The sequence below is a fragment of the Benincasa hispida genome, chromosome 8, assembly GCF_027475165.1.
Source record: "Benincasa hispida cultivar pf3 chromosome 8, pf3_genome.v1.1, whole genome shotgun sequence".
NCBI classification, from domain to species: Eukaryota; Viridiplantae; Streptophyta; class Magnoliopsida; order Cucurbitales; family Cucurbitaceae; genus Benincasa; species Benincasa hispida.
Window position 1 is genome coordinate 19,117,262 of NC_143485.1, and position 16,489 is coordinate 19,133,750.

The window sequence follows — 16,489 nt, forward strand, 5'->3', positions numbered from 1 at the left end:
TTCGTTTTGTAACAATTTCGGCACTGTTTGGTAACTATTTCGTTTTTTTTTGTTTTTGGTTTTTGAAAGTCTAGCTACACTACTTCCACTACCAAATTTCTTTATTTGTTATTTACTTTTTGACAATGGTTTAAAAATCAAACCAATATTTGAAAACAAAAAAAATAGCTTTTAAAACTTGTTTTTGTTTTTAGAATTTGGCTACAAATTCAACTATTCTAATTAAGAAATATGCAAATGAATGTAAGAAGCAGGAAAGAAATAGACTTAATTTTCAAAAAACAAAAAATGAAATGGTTACCAGATGAGACTTTCGTTTTTTATTTTTGGTTCTTGAAAATTGAGTCTACCTCCTTTCATTTTCGTACCATGGTTAGTATCAATCTAAGTAGGAGAGTTCTATTATTAACCATTTTTTTAAAAAAAAGAAAAATTAAAAACTCATTCTTTAATTTTTAAAATTTGACTTGGTTTTTAAAAATATATATAAAAAGTAGACATCAAAATAAAAGTTTTAGATGTGGAAGAGGTACTTAGACTTAATTTTCAAGAATAGAAAACAAAATCCGAAATGATTACCAAATAAGATTTAGATCGTTACTTATTAAATTTCAAAAATTAAATCGCTACCCATTAAAGATGATGGAGTAAAATATTATTCAAAGTTGAAGAGAAATTTTTTTTTAACCTTAATCAAAACTATTACTCAGCATTATTATCATTATTTTCATTTCCAACTCTTACACAATACACAAAGTTTTAATTAAATTCAATTAAAAAATTTTCCCCAAAATAAAGAATTTAGAATAATCTTCTAATTTTTTTAAGGGCAAAATCATCTTCTAATTTCAATCATATAATTTGTTGAAAGAGAGTTGAAAAAGTACTTAAAAAAATGTTTTCTTTGAAAAAAAAAAAAAGGAAAAAACACTACAAAACATCACAAGTCAAAGGAAAAGAGCAATGAAAGATGGCCACAGCCACAAGATTCTCAACACAACAATAGATAAAACATCCAATGAAATGCAGCAGTGTGACAATGTCCACGTTCATCTTTCTTTCTCTGCGATCGCTCTGCCATGGCCATGGCCTTCTGTTTGCCAATTCGACCTCTCTTCACTCATAAGCCCTCTCTTTCATACACGCATAAAACCCATTTGAAGGCTTCCCGAGTTCTCTTCTCCTCTACTCGCACTACCCCATTGCTGGTTTCATCATTCACTGCCAATTTACAGGCCTTATTCCATAACCCAACTTCTTCTTCCTCTGTTTCCAAGCTCAGGCTCATTCCCAAGGTCCAGAAATCTCGGAATTCCATTCGGATTTGGTCTGTTGATTTGATTTTTTTTTTGCTTTAATTCTTGTTTGCTCTGTAGGTTGGTGGTGATCGGGCTGATTATTCATCTGGGGAGGAACAAACCAAGTCGGTTGATTCTGAAGCAGCCAATGAAGAAGAGTTTTCTTGGTCTTCTGTCATTTTGCCGTACGTTTCCGGTTTCCATCTCTTTTTTGCTGATTTCTGATCTGTGCTTGTGCTATTCGTTGAATAAATTTCTGGGTTTATGGGATTTTCTCTTCTTTGAATTAAGAACCACGTGAGGTAAATTCATCAATTGGGTCTGGTTTTAGCTAGTTAGCATTCTATTACTTTTGGGTTTTTGGGGTTTGCTCTTCATTGAATGATGAACCATGTGATGTCAATTCATCAATTGGGTCTAGCTTTAGCTAGTTAGCATTTTATTATTTTTGGGTTTTTGGGGTTTGTTCTTCATTGAATTAAGAACCATGTGAGGTCAATACATCAATTGGGTCTGGTTTTAGCTAGTTAGCATTTTGTTACTTTGGGGTTTAGGGGGTTTGCTCTCATTGAACTAAGAACCATATGTGGTCAATTCATCAACTGGGTTTGGTTTTAGCTAGCAAGCATTTGATTACTTTTGGGGTTTTTGAATCAGCAAACTGCCTCATCAAATTTTGTATTAGGTTCTTGTTCCCTGCCTTGGGAGGTTTGTTGTTTGGATATGACATTGGTGCCACATCTGGAGCTACCCTCTCATTGCAGGTTCATCTATATATTTCTGATAGAATCAGTTTTCTTTTTACACCAAAAAAGTGTTCTCTAGTTGAGAAGATATACCGCATATGGTTCTTGACTTTTCTGTTTTTTACTTTCATAATGTTAGTCACCGGAGCTTAGTGGCACCAGTTGGTTTAACCTTTCTGCCGTTCAACTTGGTCTTGTGGTGAGTTTCTCATATAGGACTTACAATTGAAACTACAATGCCAATATCTCCAAAACTTTTCTGTCTTGTGTATCCCTTGAATTTAGGTTAGTGGCTCTTTGTATGGAGCACTTCTTGGTTCCTTCCTTGTGTACCCAATTGCAGACTTTCTCGGTACGTGCTTTGAAGTTTGAAGCTTCTTATGAAGTTTATTTGACTGGTTCTATTATTTTGATTATTAAGGACGAAGGAGGGAACTAATTATAGCAGCTGTACTATATGCCCTTGGTAGCCTGACCACTGCTTATAGCCCTGATCTGGGCGTTCTTCTGGCGGGAAGGCTTCTCTACGGCCTTGGTATTGGTCTGGTAATTCTATTGCTTTACTCTCCATACAAGTCCCTTGGACTACAAGAACATTTTGATATATAAAGTTAACTCGCTTTGGTTCTTTTTCAATTTAACAGGCCATGCATGGGGCTCCACTTTATATAGCCGAAACGTGTCCGTCCAAGATTCGAGGAACTTTAGTATCTTTAAAGGAACTGTTTATAGTGCTAGGAATTTTGGTACTGCCCATAAACTTTTCCGTGTTGTTTAAGCTACTTCCATTTTGAGAATTCACTGTGAAAATTAGCTAACTTTCGAAGAATTTGGCATTCTGCAGATGGGGTATTTAGTTGGAAGTCTTCAGATTAATGCAGTTGGAGGATGGCGATACATGTATGGACTTAGTGCACCGGTTGCTTCATTGATGGGATTAGGAATGTGGCTTCTCCCGCCATCGCCTCGTTGGTTACTTCTTAGGGCCGTTCAAGGTAAAGCGACTTCACAGGATTCCAAAGAGAGAGCAATTGTGGCCTTGAGTAAACTTAGAGGACGACCTCCTGGTGATAAAGTATCCGAGAAGCAAATAGAAGCAACATTTCTCTCCCTGAAATCTGCCTATTCAGAGCAGGAATCTGAAGGGAGTATTTGGGAGGTCTTTCAAGGCCCGAGTTTGAAAGCCTTCATAATTGGTGGAGGTTTGGTTCTCTTTCAGCAGGTGTGTAGTTATCTCTAAAATTTGATTTTTCTATTAGTCCTTTCTTTTTGAAGAACGACATTTTAGCATAAAGAACAAGTAACTCAAGTTATCTACAAATTCTATCATCTGTAACAGATAACTGGACAGCCGAGTGTTCTATATTATGCAGGTCCCATTCTTCAGGTTTTGACCCTCCCATCTCTCTCTACTTAACCAAAAGTTTTGTTCCATTATAGCTCAAGAAGCCAATTTTGTTGCTCTCTGATAGACCATAATTTATATACACCATTATGACTCAAGAATGCAGGATTTGCTGCTGCCTCTGACGCTACTAGAGTCTCAGTTGTTATTGGGGTGTTTAAGGTGAAAGAGATAATTTAAAAGAACATGCAATCTAAATCAAGGAAAGAATGTTTGTCTCCTGATCATTATTCCTAATTTGCTCCTGATCGTTCTTCCTCCAGTTGCTTATGACGTGGGTAGCTGTTCTAAAAGTCGATGATCTTGGAAGAAGACCCTTGCTCATTGGAGGTGTTAGTGGAATTGTAAGCATTTTTAACCATATCCATTTCTTGGCGGCATCTCCAATAACCTTGTAGTCTTTGAAGAATGGCTTGCTTGGGGTTCTAATTCTGCCATCTTATACTACTGCAGGCGCTTTCCTTGCTTCTTCTTTCGGCTTACTACAAATTTCTTGGTGGGTTCCCCATTGTCGCTGTAGCTGCCCTGCTTTTGTATGTAGGTTGTTATCAGGTATAATTTTCTCTTGCTCCTTTAGCCATAAGGTATTTGTTGATCAGGCTTCTCTTCCCACATATGCACACTTTTATAGAATAATCAGTCTTCCTGAATTATAAACAAACTCAAAACGAAACTAGAATTTCACTAGTTTTTTGTTTTGCTAGTTGTTCTTATCAGCAAAGGATGTGAAAAACTTTTTGAAATGCCATGACAGATATCCTTTGGACCAATCAGTTGGCTTATGGTGTCTGAAATATTTCCACTTCGAACTAGAGGGAAAGGAATCAGTCTTGCAGTTCTTACTAATTTTGGTTCAAATGCTATTGTCACATTTGCATTTTCACCTCTGAAGGTTGTTATTCCGTTACTTTTGCCTTACTACTAATTCCCATCTAAGAATAGTTGCTTATTCTTACCATTCTCCCCACTATTTCTGTAATCATTGAGGTGGATAGATGCTTGAATTGCTATTTTACAGGAATTGCTTGGAGCAGAAAACCTTTTCCTTCTTTTTGGTGCCATTGCATTGCTTTCACTTCTTTTTGTAGCTCTTCAAGTTCCCGAGACCAAAGGTCTAAGTCTAGAAGAAATAGAATCCAAAATCTTGAAGTGATATACATGCAGCGGCCAAATTCTCCTTCATGAGATTTCAGTAATAAACATATGTTTGCAGCGGTTGAATTGCCCAACATTTGCAGAATCACTGCAACATATATCTCACTTGGAGATGCTGACACGACGGGGATCTGTCAAATATGCAAATATAGAGTGGCTAAAAAACAACTGTCTCAAATTGAATAGGTGTACACATGCTTTTCTCCCTTCTTGAAATGTGTATTTCTAAATGTTCTTACCAGTATGTCTGAAATCTACAGCTTTGTTTTCTATATTATTATAATGCCAATTTGTCTACAGTCATATATTTGAATTAAATTTAAAAAAAATGCATAACTGTTTGAAAATTTGACTGTAGAGTTCGTGGCTATATTTATTTAAAACGTTTGAAGAGTTGAAAGACTGAAACTATGAATTTACAAAATTCCTTACTACCTTATTTGTAGAAACAAACATTCCTTATTAAATGTTCAAAATAAACCCGTAAGAGTACATTTCTAAACGTATGAGGAAAATTAAGATTTGAACACAAGCATCCCTTGCATTCTTCACGTCAATCTGAAATAGACAATACTGCAGAAGTATTTTATTGGTACAATACAACTGAACTCAATCAAACAAATGAAGGGAACTATAGTTGTAAATTGTTTATTGTTTTGTTGTTTGGTGTCTGTGTCTAGAACTTCTGATGTGCTGCATATATCCGTTAATTTGCTTGGAGTATTCTTTCAAGGTTTTCTTCCTCAGCCACTGCATCAGAAAGTTATATTATGTATTATATGCACATGCATGTCACAGGGTGTAAAAGTAGAAACAGGAAGTTGCAATAACTCACCTCTATGAGTGGTGGTAAAGATTGGCGCGCTCGTTGAAGATTTTGGAGCTAAATGTGCAACCATTGGTTGTGGTGTCGCCTCCGTTGGTAATGAAGGTTTTGCAGTAAAATGTGTAGCCAGAACTGCCTGTGGTGCTGCCTTGGCCTGTGATGAAGGTTTTGCAGCCAAATGTACTGCCAGAATTGCTTGTGGTGCCACCTCGGCATGTGACGAAGATTTTGCAGCCACTGGCTGTGGTGCCTTCTCCACCGAGGATGAAGGTTTTGCAGCCAAATGAGTAGCCATTGGTTGTGGTGTCACTTCAGCTCGCACCAATGATTTTGCAGCCACTGGCTCTGGTGCCTTCTCAGCCCTTGATGAAGATTTCGGAACCAAGTGTGCAGCCACTGGTTGTGGTGCCACTTCAACCTGTGACGAAGATTTTGCACTCAAATGTGTAGCCTTTGGCTGTTGTACCTCCCCAGCCCGCAACATAGAATTGACTGCTTCTCTCATCTTCTCTACCACACCTACACCAGGCTTTGTTCTTGGACTCAGTGCATCGGACAACACCTGAGAAAGTGCTCTCTCATCTTCACCTGGCTCAAACTTGTGCATCAAGTACTCCTTTACTGAAACTCCTTTATCCCATATCTGCTCAGTTCCTTTACCAAGCTTTGGTGCTTGTGTAGCTGTTGGGTCAGAACTTGTCTTCTGAATTGTTGGGGAAGAAGCTTTTCTTGGAGTTGATGGTGAAGAACGAGTTGATGAGTTGGACGGAGCTGAGACGGTGAGGCTCTGAATCTTTGAAGCAATAGCATGAGTAGCATCAGTAACAGTGGAATAAACTGGTGCCAACTTCTCAGTCACAGCTTCAGTTAGTGTCTTGCTTGGACTAGAAGGCTTAGCAATCTCATTTTCTTGTATTTTCTTCATGGTGCTATTTGCAGTTGTAATTTCAGTTGATGTCTTGCTATTGCCACGAGACGACCCGACGATCATATGAGATGACGTCTCTGTAGAGTTGAAAGGTTTTTCGTCTTGTCCAGATGCAAGCTTTATGGTATTTGCCAAGACATGATTCTCAGCAATCACAGGATCTGCTCGAGGATGCTGCCTAGCATTCTCTTTGCAGTCCTCCGGCGCGAGCTCTGATTCATACACTACAAATGAAAAGAAGGATGTTGTTTAAGTTCAAATCAATAAATGGAATTTGAAGCATGGAAATGGAAAGAAAGTTACTTGGGGCTCCAAGATATTCAGCATCGATATCATCCTCCTCATCTTCATCCTCATCCAAATTATAACCCCACGACGGCGTAGTGTTCTCGTCTTCACCGTGCCTCTTCTTGTTGCTGAGAGAGTATCTCAGTTTCTTTGCTTTTTCCTTCACCTTGGTGAAAACCGATTTCTTTTGATGGTGATTGGTATTCTCTTCGGGGTCGTGGTCCTTTACGAGCACTGGGGATGCGTGTGTTGGAGACCATCTCGAAGCATCCCCTTCTGCACATGGAAATTACTAAACCATGTTAATTCTGCAAAAGCTGTAATTTTCAATGGATTTGTTTATAACAAAAAGCACTTTTCATCTTGTGTGCTATGCTTGAGATTACAGTTCCAAAAGAGATGAGAGTTCTTTTTACTAACATTTCTTTAACTTTGGTTCATATCTTAAAAAATAACTATCATAAAGTTTAGCCATATTTCAAAATATGTGAAGTATAAGGGGCTGGAGAACCTATACCTATTTTGGACAAAAATCATCAAAAAAACGACAACTGGTCTCTACCTCGAAGAAGTTGTTCCATGGTTGGGCTGGCATTGCCACCATATGCTTGCATGTGATTGAACTGAGACATGATGATTTGTTGAGTCTCTTTCTTTTGTTTCTATTTAATTGTTCCTCAATGAAAGCATGTGTGTATATATAAAGTTGAAGAGGAGAAAAGAAAAAAGAGGTGAATTTGTAGGGATGAAGTTGCTGGAGGTGAGAACTTAAACATGAACCACATGTAGAATTGTTATACTAAATATATTTGTGGGCTAAAATTTTTCAAGAAAGGAAGATCCAACAAGAGTGTTTATTAAAGCCTTTCTTTCTCCTTTACATAAGCCTACTTCTTAGCAATTGACCAACCAACACACACAAATCAACTTCATGTCTTCAAAAACTACTTACTCCCTCCCTCCCTCCCTCCCATTTTTATGTGTTTGTAAGACTTTAAAATAAAACAAAAACAAAATATTCATTCGATATAAATGAATTGGATTAAGATATATGTTATCAATCAGAACGTCAAATCTTCGATTTCTCATTTCATTGTTAAGTTAAAAGAAATGTTAAAATAGTAAATTAATATCTTTTTTTAAAAAAATTCTGGTTGAAATTCTAGGATGATTTGTATCTTACATTTTTTTTTTTTAAACAAACAGATCGTTTCCGTAGTTTATTTTCAAAGTTATGAGTTGCTATGTTGACTTTAAGTGTGATAATTTTTTTTTATTTAGTTCACTAATAAATTCGTCTCTTTGAAAGATTGTTTTTTCATGTTTCATAATATATCAGACCTCTTTTCTAGACAATTCTTTAATTTATGTGGTCATTTTCTTTCCCACCTTCCCCTCAAATCACTACTAAAGGATGAAAAATAAAATATAGATTATATCAAAGCTACTGTAATAATCAAGCCAATAGCTATCTAAATAAATTTAGGTCATATTATAAATTCAGTCCCTGAACTTTAATATTTTTTAAGATTAAATTATCAAAGATATTCTTGAACTATGAGGTTGATTTTAATTATACTCCTAAACTTTGAAAATTTCATTTTAACCATCAAAATTTGAAGTTTGTTTCAAAACAACCCTTAAAGCTTTTGTCGTTAAAGTCATGGACGGAAAAGTTTGTCTACTTATATGTTGTTAATATGAACAAATCTAAACATATATTGAGATTACTTTGGAATTAAGTTAGGAAAAAAATCGTAAACAGAGAAATAAGAAAAAATGGAGGCTTGAGATTGAAATGAGGAAGACAACAACATGTATTGTTCACAAATGATGTGTCTTTATTTTTTATGTGCATTTTTTTAGATTTGATTGCATAAGTGAACATAAAATTTTCACATATTAATTTAAAGTAAAAAGCCTACCATATTTTGACACAAATTTTGAATTTCAAAGGTTAAAATGAAAATTTTTAAAGTTTATTGGTATAATCGAAACCAACACCATTATTTAAGGATATTTTTGATAATTTTTACTATTTAAAAAATCATTAATTTACTATACAGAAAATAAAAAAAATTTAAGATTTAATTAAACATACAATTCAAATGCATATCTAATTGGTGAATTCATATGTCATCTCTTTTCATATACATGTCCTTTAGAGACAGCTTCTAAAGGAAGAGTCACAATTCTTCCAATAAACATGCCTTTTGATTTTAGGTGTAACCATTAAGGGTGTATTCGGGACAAAGAATTGATTATTATAATCCTAGATTATTATAGTTTCATTATAATAGTTTGTGTTTGAAATGTAGATTATTTTAATTTGGGTTATAATAATATGTGTTTGGGGTGTAAACTATTTTAGTTTGAGAATAAAATAGTAAACAAAACGGTAGCAAATAGTAAATACTATAGTGAAGGAGAGTTTTGAAATAGTATTGACTGTAGTTAATTGAGAGTTTTAAAATAATGTTTATTGCAGTTGATTATTATAGTTTTGGAATAGTCGTTACCGCAAACGTCTCACAAAGGAAGGATAAAGTATTGGAGGAGAAGAATATAATTGAAAGATTTGTACTATTTGGATAAAGAGAGAAATTAAAAATGTAGTTCAAATTGTATCAATTAGTAAAGAAATATAAATTTTTAAATCCACATTCAACAATTTTAAGAAGTATTTATATTGTTTCTCTCGATAAGACGTTGTAATGAAGCCTCTTGTCCACTTTATAGAGTTCCATGCTCAAGGTTTGATATTTATTTAATGGCTTCAACATTCTCTCAAATATTTGTTGAGCTACGGCTTTGGGTTCAAGTCTTTCTCTGAGTGGTGGGACAATTCAGATTTAGCAAAGACAGACTTCATACTTTGATGTCAAGAGTCTTTCGGAGGTGAGGTGATCTCATTCAAACAAAGACTTTTGACAAGTTTTTTTTTTCATACAGAGAAGGTGAACCAGATGTGCTGACTTGATTAATCAGATTTGTAATTCATTTTTTGAATTTTTTTTTCTTTTTGTGGGGGGAGTTTGAGGCTCTGGCCCTCAAAGTGAGGGTAACGTCTTTATCTAACTGTGATAGAGTGTGTAACAATATTACCTACCGTTTCGCTCTGGCGACGATTAGTCATAAAAATTTTGTGTATGCTTTTATTTTGTTAGTGATTCTTCTATATATTTGTTGAATTGTATGAATGTCCATGGCTACTTAAATTTGTTTTGAAGAATAAAGACTATCCCAATAAACCCACTTGAAAAAATTATTAGAGGTTGAAAAACAAAATCAATAGAATGTAAAAAAAAAGAGGATTTTCAAAAGTAGAAAAATAAGAAAATTATTTACATAAAATAACAAAATTTAATATTTTTTGATAGAAGCTGAAAGAAGTATATCAATGTTTATTATTGATAGAAACTGATAGAAGTCTATCATTGATACTATGTGATAGACGTCGATAGAAGTTTATTAGTGTCTACCATTATATTTTTTTGTTATTTATGTAAATAGTTTGACATTTTTTTCGATTTGTTTTTTTTTTTTTAAAAAAAATTGTACATAAAGTTGTAGGGAAAATAAAGTTTAAATTTTGTTTGTTTGTTTGTTTTTTCTTTTTTAAGGTAGTGGTGGAGTGAAATTGAAAGTCAATTTTGGAATTTAAAACAAATTCCAGTTCAAAAGTTGATTCCAATTACATTACCAAAATTACTTAAGAGTCATTGTTGGGTGAGAATTCAAAATAAAAGAAAAAAAATTGTACTATAGTCCAAACTATCAGAAGAAAATACTATTTGACCTAGTTTTTGAAATCAAGGTTATATAACCTTTTGCTTATATCGATAAATATTTTTTTTCCTCTCTATCTCATCTCTCGTTGCTTTCATCTCTCTTATTCATTAAAATGTTTAACCAGGGTCATTACTATACGTAATTTTAAAATAAAAATAAACTCAACAATTAACTTAAAATAATTTTTAAAAAATAAATGAAAAGATATTTTTGAGTTTGAGATCCATTGAAATACAATTAACTGAAATGAAAAATGCCATTATTATTATTATTTTTAGTATAATTTTTGTGGTTGTTAACCCATATAAAGTCAATTGAATTATGGTCTTTTTAGTAAAAACGTTATTAAAATTTAATTTTTAAGAACAAAATAGGTAAGTATAAAAACTAAAATTTAAAAGTAGATGATTAAAATGAAAAAAATAAAAAATAAAATATAAAGACAGAAAGTGATATTTTAATCTTAATTATAATATTAATAAGACAGAGAAAAGTCGATTAATTTTTGTAAAGTTCCATTAGCAATAATAAAAAGGACAAATATAGAAATTAGGAAATAATAATAATAATTAACATTGTAAAAGTCGCCTTCAGAAAAAAGAAAAAAGAAAAAAAAAAAAAACTCTCGATTTTCGAAAAACCCCAATAGAGAGTAGTGAAGGAAGCAGAGAGAGAGAGAGAAAGAGAGCGAAACCAAACCAAAATCCCCATTTCTTCATTCTCTTATCTCCTTTTCTCTTTCTCTTTGCCCTTCTTCTTCAAACCCAAAATGCCAGCCCTCGCGGCGCATACCCATCTCCCCACTTCCACAAATTTCCCCAACTCACCGGCTTCCCGCCGCACTCGCCGGATTCCGCCCCAAATCGCCGCTTCTACCAACCCCCATCTTCCCACCTTCAAATGCCATCTATCTTCTTCTTCCCAAACCCCACAACCCATTCAATCCACCCCCTCAAAACCCCACCTCAAATCCATCGCTAAAGCCCTTGCTCTGTCCTCCTCTGTCACCCTTGTTCTCAAATTCTGTTCGTTTCTTGGGAATGGGGATGGAAACTTTGGTGGGGGTGGTGGATTTGGCGGTGGAGGTGGTGGTGGCGGTGGAGACAGTGGTGGGTTTTGGAGGAAATTCTTTTCCCCTGCTGCATTGGCTGACGAGCCTCAGAATCAGGAATGGGATTCTCATGGTTTGCCTGCTAACATTGTTGTGCAGCTCAATAAGCTTAGTGGGTTTAAGAAATATAAGGTTTCTGATATTCTTTTCTTTGACCGCCGGAGGGGAATCACCGTTGGTACCGAGGACTCGTTTTTTGAGATGGTTTCTTTGAGACCTGGCGGGATTTACACTAAGGCTCAGCTTCAGAAAGAGCTGGAAACTCTTGCGACTTGTGGGATGTTTGAGAAGGTTGATTTGGAAGGGAAAACTAACGCTGATGGTACTCTTGGTGTCACAATTTCGTTCACTGAAAGTACTTGGCAGTCCGCCGATAAGTTCAGATGTATCAATGTTGGTTTGATGCAACAGTCGAAGCCAGTGGAAATGGACGCCGATATGACGGACAAGGAGAAGCTTGAGTATTTTAGGAACCAAGAGAAGGATTACAAGAGGAGAATTGAGAGGGCAAGACCATGTTTGTTGCCAATGCCAGTGTACAGGGAGGTGCTTCAGATGTTGAGAGAACAGGGGAAGGTCAGTGCGAGGCTTTTGCAGAAGATTCGGGATAGGGTTCAGAAATGGTACCATGATGAAGGGTATGCTTGCGCTCAGGTGGTGAATTTTGGGAATTTGAATACCAAGGAGGTTGTTTGCGAGGTGGTGGAAGGGGACATTACTCAGTTGGTGATTCAGTTCCAGGATAAGCTTGGTAATGTTGTTGAGGGAAATACTCAACTCCCTGTGGTGAGGAGGGAACTGCCCAAACAGGTAGATTCCTTTAAAACCTACACTTGGTGTTTGGTTGTTTTAGTAATCGTAGGTTAAATTACAATTGTGATCACAAAGTTTGATGGTTGTGGATATTTAATTCTTAAACTTTAAAGAGTTTCAATTATGTAGTCGACTGTGTTAATGTTGTTATCATATATGCTACTGGAGAAACAGTAATTGTTAGACAACATAGGAGGGAAGTAGAAAATTGGAATAATGTGGCAGATATATCGAATCCTTTTTCAGACTGTCATTCTATTTATTTTGTTCAGTTGTCTGCTTCTTTCTACTATTCTTCATCACATTGTTCCAAATGAGTCAATATTTATTCAATAAGTATGTCGCATCATCATTTAGGTGATGGTGTTAATGGGAGGGTCTTATAGAGACGCAATTCAAAATCTAGTAATGTAATGGATTATTTATTTATAACTATTTTTTTTTAAGTTTAGAGATTAAATAGACATGACAGTGCTCCCAAGTCCACACCAAAATTGTTATATAACCAAAATTGCAAATCTGGTGTTGATCTTAAGAAGAAAGAGAAACAAATGTTAACTTCTTGGTGTTTCAAAATTAAACTTCATACTATGGCCAGACCGTTCTTTTGAAATTTTATTACATGATCTCAAATGAGTTTTTGGTTATAATTGTTTTCTTGGATCATTGGGTGCACAATTGCAATTTGCAACTTTGTTGAGTGGCTAGGCATTCTCATGCGTTGAAAATTTTGAATTGTGTCACAGCTTCGCCCAGGCTATGTTTTTAACATAGAAGCAGGAAAGCAAGCTCTGAGGAACATCAACTCACTTGCCTTGTTTTCAAATATTGAAGTGAATCCACGACCTGACGAGAAGAATGAAGGCGGGATTATTGTTGAAATTAAACTTAAAGAACTTGACCAAAAAACTGCTGAAGTCAGTTCAGAATGGAGCATTGTTCCTGGGCGTGGTGGACGTCCCACTTTGGTATGTTATGTTTCTTGTCTATTTATTTTTACCTTGTTATGCTTATGTCCATTACTTTTACCATCGTTTAGATTTGAATTATGATCAAACATGTTTCTTTTTTGTGGGCTTTGTGCTTTTAGGCTTCACTGCAGCCCGGTGGAACGGTTACTTTTGAACATCGAAATATCAAAGGATTAAATCGATCTATTCTTGGTACTATAACAACAAGTAATTTTTTTAATCCTCAGGTAGTCCAATCAGTATTATGGTTTAGTTTTTCTTTTTCACTGCTTCAGGCTGCTTGTCCCAAACAATTTTTAATGGTGAAATCTCCACAATTTTCTTTATTCAGGATGATCTTTCATTTAAGCTTGAGTATGTGCATCCATATCTGGATGGTGTCTATAACCTACGCAATCGAACTCTTCGAGTTAGTTGCTTCAACAGCCGAAAACTGAGTCCTGTATTCACTGGCGGACCAGGGGCAGATGAAGTTCCACCTATATGGGTTGATCGAGCTGGTGTTAAAGCTAATATTACTGAGGTGCTTATCAGTGACTGCTTAGTATTTTCTATATTTATCTCCTTTTCTTTTGTAGTATAGTATATTTTGGAAACAATGTTTCTGATGTTGGCATTTGTTGAATAGAATTTCACCCGCCAAAGCAAATTTACGTATGGGCTTGTAATGGAAGAGATAATCACACGAGATGAAAGTAGTAATATCTGTCCAAATGGCCAGAGGGCATTGCTTGGTGGAGGTATTAGTGCTGATGGACCACCCACAACTCTGAGTGGGACTGGTACCGACCGGATGGCATTTTTACAGGCAAATATAACGCGGGATAATACAAAATTCGTTAATGGTGCTATAGTTGGCGAGAGGAATGTATTTCAGGTGCGAGTCTGTCTTAATATCTGCATCTTGACCTGTTTGTATTGTATGAATTTGATGCCATGTAGTATTACCCTTTCATTGTTTTATCGAAGCAACTGTATTGCCTCCTTTTCATACTAAATAATGGATAATACTAAATTCCTTAGTGGCACTACAGTCAGCGAGAGGAATGTGTTTCAGGTGCGAGCCTATCTTAATTTTTGCATCTTGACCTGTTTTGTCACCCTTTCATTGCCCCCTTTTTCATAGAAATAATGGTTAGAAAGAACACAGATTTAAAAGGGTTTTGTACACCTTCATTTCATAATTTAATATATTCTATCATGAGGGATTTACTTGACAAGTTTAGAACTATCTTCTTTCTGTTTGTGTATGCTATGGTGGAGATCTATAGATCCACCATTTCGTTTGCTTGTATTTGCATTTAAAATTTGAGTCCGTTTGTCTCATTTCATGTGTGCTTGTTTTTCCCTACAATTTCTTCCTCTCAGTTGAAATTGTGACTAAGATTTTAGAACTTGTAACTGAAGTGTGTATGGGTGGTCTTAGTGCTCACTGCTCAGGTTCTTTCAATCAAAATGTACTCGCTGAGAAATTTTTATGGCATAGAACAAAGTTTCTCTCTGGTTGATTGTTGAATATCATGTGTATATTACAGGTAGACCAAGGCCTTGGGGTGGGGAGCAATTTTCCGTTCTTCAACCGCCACCAGCTTACATTGACGCGGTTTTTCCAGCTGAAGCAGGTGGAAGAAGGTGCCGGCAAACCCCCTCCTCCCGTGCTTGTCCTCCATGGCCATTATGGTGGCTGTGTAGGAGACCTTCCAAGTTATGATGCTTTTACCCTTGGAGGGCCCTATTCTGTGAGGGGTTATAATATGGGTGAGTTGGGCGCAGCACGAAACATCCTCGAGGTAAATCTCTAATGTTCTCCGAAATATTTAACTCTCAACATGAAATCTAGAGAGCAGCCTTCTGATTTCTAGCCTATTGGTTTTCTTCAGCTTGCAGCTGAGCTACGGATCCCTGTTAAAGGCACACATGTATATGCATTTGCTGAACATGGAAACGATCTTGGAAGCTCGAAGGATGTGAAGGGAAACCCAACTGAGGTATATAGGCGAATGGGTCATGGTTCGTCATATGGTGCTGGTGTCAAGTTAGGCCTTGTTCGGGTCGAGTATGCTGTCGACAATAACTCAGGCACGGGTGCTTTGTTTTTCCGATTTGGAGAAAGGTTTTGAGATAGTTTAAATTTGTATTCCATTTTTGGTTAGTATAGCCGGCTCTTTAGGTTGCGTGGTTGGAGAATGTGGGAGCTGTATTCTGAAGATGATATGCAGAATCAAGTTAAGAGTGATTTTTTTTTTCTCCTTTGAAACTTGTCTATTTTTTTACCATTTTATCTTGCCCCTTTTTTCTTTTTTTCTTTTTTACTTTGTTACCTTTCTGATTATGGTAAATTAGCCCAAGGGGTGCAAGAAAATCATCCATGCTAGGTTAATTTTTTTTGCTTTGGTTTAATTGTATGCTCTGCTTGAACAATAATTCAACTTTATGAATAATTTTACTGATTCCAGAACTTGGAACGTTGCTAAGTAATTGCTATCTTTATTTCTTTTTGGGCTTAATCACTTCAAGTTATGCACTTAATTATTCAAAAGTAATTTTAATGTTTGATTTTACATTTTTAATTGTAATTTTTATTTTTTTCAAAACTAATTTTGAATATTTAAAAACAAGTTTCAAAGTAATTTTAAAAATATTAATTTTAACTATTTCAGAATTATTTTTAAATATCATAAGTCATCAGAGGGCAAGTTTGTTTGTTTGTTTGTTTTTTTTTGGGGATAAAATCAATCATAATTGTCTGTTTAATCTCGGATTATTGATTTTATAAAATATTTTTGATGGGTTAAATTGCATGTTTAGCCCTTTACAGGGTTTTAATAGTTTTTTTGAACTAAATTTGAAATTTATAATTTTGTGTCTAATAATATATAAATTTTAAACAAGTCGAGACCATTTAAAAGGTTCTTACTAATAGGGTATTTGGCACATTTAGCATTTTCTTTAAGGTACTATATTAGACAAAATATTGAAATTTGGAGCTGACAAAACATAACTTTTAATTGTCTAAAAGTAATGACTTCTAAAAAAATGATGTTTAAGACACATTTCTAAGTTATGAAACATCATATGTACTTTGTTATATATTATTGTTAGTTAAGTTATGCTCGCTTTGACGGTTTAAATTCTTTTCCTCTTTTAATATTCAAT

At 35.2% G+C, this 16,489-nt stretch overlaps 3 protein-coding genes across 4 annotated transcripts; 2 read left to right on the forward strand and 1 right to left on the reverse strand.

The window, feature by feature from the left end:
• The first annotated feature begins 967 nt into the window (after positions 1-967).
• LOC120082884 (Major facilitator superfamily protein) lies at positions 968-7,012 on the forward strand. Of its 2 annotated transcripts, XR_005483327.2 has the most exons (15): positions 968-1,295; positions 1,377-1,483; positions 1,984-2,062; positions 2,184-2,243; positions 2,330-2,396; positions 2,466-2,590; positions 2,689-2,790; positions 2,889-3,266; positions 3,384-3,431; positions 3,549-3,611; positions 3,713-3,793; positions 3,903-4,001; positions 4,204-4,341; positions 4,468-4,790; positions 5,403-7,012. XR_005483327.2 is itself a non-coding variant. In XM_039038270.2 (14 exons), the coding sequence occupies exons 1-14, from the start codon at positions 1,080-1,082 to the stop codon at positions 4,600-4,602; spliced, it is 1,698 nt and encodes a 565-aa protein (XP_038894198.1). In that variant the 5' UTR covers positions 968-1,079; the 3' UTR covers positions 4,603-4,951. The 2 variants fall into 2 exon arrangements, 1 of the variants encoding a protein (XP_038894198.1); XM_039038270.2 differs by lacking the exon at positions 5,403-7,012 and having other exon boundaries at positions 4,468-4,951.
• Positions 5,171-7,360, reverse strand: LOC120082885 (low-temperature-induced protein). The gene is made up of 4 exons (XM_039038272.2): positions 7,209-7,360; positions 6,662-6,922; positions 5,440-6,582; positions 5,171-5,354 (listed from the first exon to the last, which is right to left on the reverse strand). Exons 1-4 carry the CDS (start codon positions 7,276-7,278, stop codon positions 5,311-5,313), a joined length of 1,518 nt encoding a protein of 505 aa, XP_038894200.1. The 5' UTR covers positions 7,279-7,360; the 3' UTR covers positions 5,171-5,310.
• Positions 7,361-11,024: 3,664 nt separating this feature from the next.
• Positions 11,025-15,811, forward strand: TOC75-III (translocon at the outer envelope membrane of chloroplasts 75-III). Its single transcript, XM_039038902.2, has 7 exons — positions 11,025-12,359; positions 13,109-13,330; positions 13,453-13,560; positions 13,665-13,856; positions 13,962-14,210; positions 14,869-15,123; positions 15,214-15,811. Exons 1-7 carry the CDS (start codon positions 11,208-11,210, stop codon positions 15,451-15,453), a joined length of 2,418 nt encoding a protein of 805 aa, XP_038894830.1. The 5' UTR covers positions 11,025-11,207; the 3' UTR covers positions 15,454-15,811.
• Positions 15,812-16,489: the final 678 nt, after the last annotated feature.

What these genes read in the sequence shown, in the direction of transcription:
- TOC75-III (XM_039038902.2), top strand. Translation starts at nt 11,208, where the DNA reads ATGCCAGCCCTCGCGGCGCATACCCATCTCCCCACTTCCACAAATTTC. An exon ending in GTGGTGGACGTCCCACTTTG is followed by an intron (nt 13,331 to 13,452) that starts GTATGTTATGTT and finishes TTGTGCTTTTAG; the next exon opens with GCTTCACTGCAGCCCGGTGG. An exon ending in GCGAGAGGAATGTATTTCAG is followed by an intron (nt 14,211 to 14,868) that starts GTGCGAGTCTGT and finishes TGTATATTACAG; the next exon opens with GTAGACCAAGGCCTTGGGGT.
- LOC120082885 (XM_039038272.2), bottom strand. Translation starts at nt 7,278, where the DNA reads ATGTCTCAGTTCAATCACATGCAAGCATATGGTGGCAATGCCAGCCCA. An exon ending in CATGGAACAACTTCTTCGAG is followed by an intron (nt 6,923 to 7,208) that starts GTAGAGACCAGT and finishes TTCCATGTGCAG; the next exon opens with AAGGGGATGCTTCGAGATGG. An exon ending in TGAATATCTTGGAGCCCCAA is followed by an intron (nt 6,583 to 6,661) that starts GTAACTTTCTTT and finishes TTTCATTTGTAG; the next exon opens with TGTATGAATCAGAGCTCGCG.
- LOC120082884 (XM_039038270.2), top strand. Translation starts at nt 1,080, where the DNA reads ATGGCCATGGCCTTCTGTTTGCCAATTCGACCTCTCTTCACTCATAAG. An exon ending in GAGCTACCCTCTCATTGCAG is followed by an intron (nt 2,063 to 2,183) that starts GTTCATCTATAT and finishes TCATAATGTTAG; the next exon opens with TCACCGGAGCTTAGTGGCAC. An exon ending in CCCAATTGCAGACTTTCTCG is followed by an intron (nt 2,397 to 2,465) that starts GTACGTGCTTTG and finishes TTGATTATTAAG; the next exon opens with GACGAAGGAGGGAACTAATT.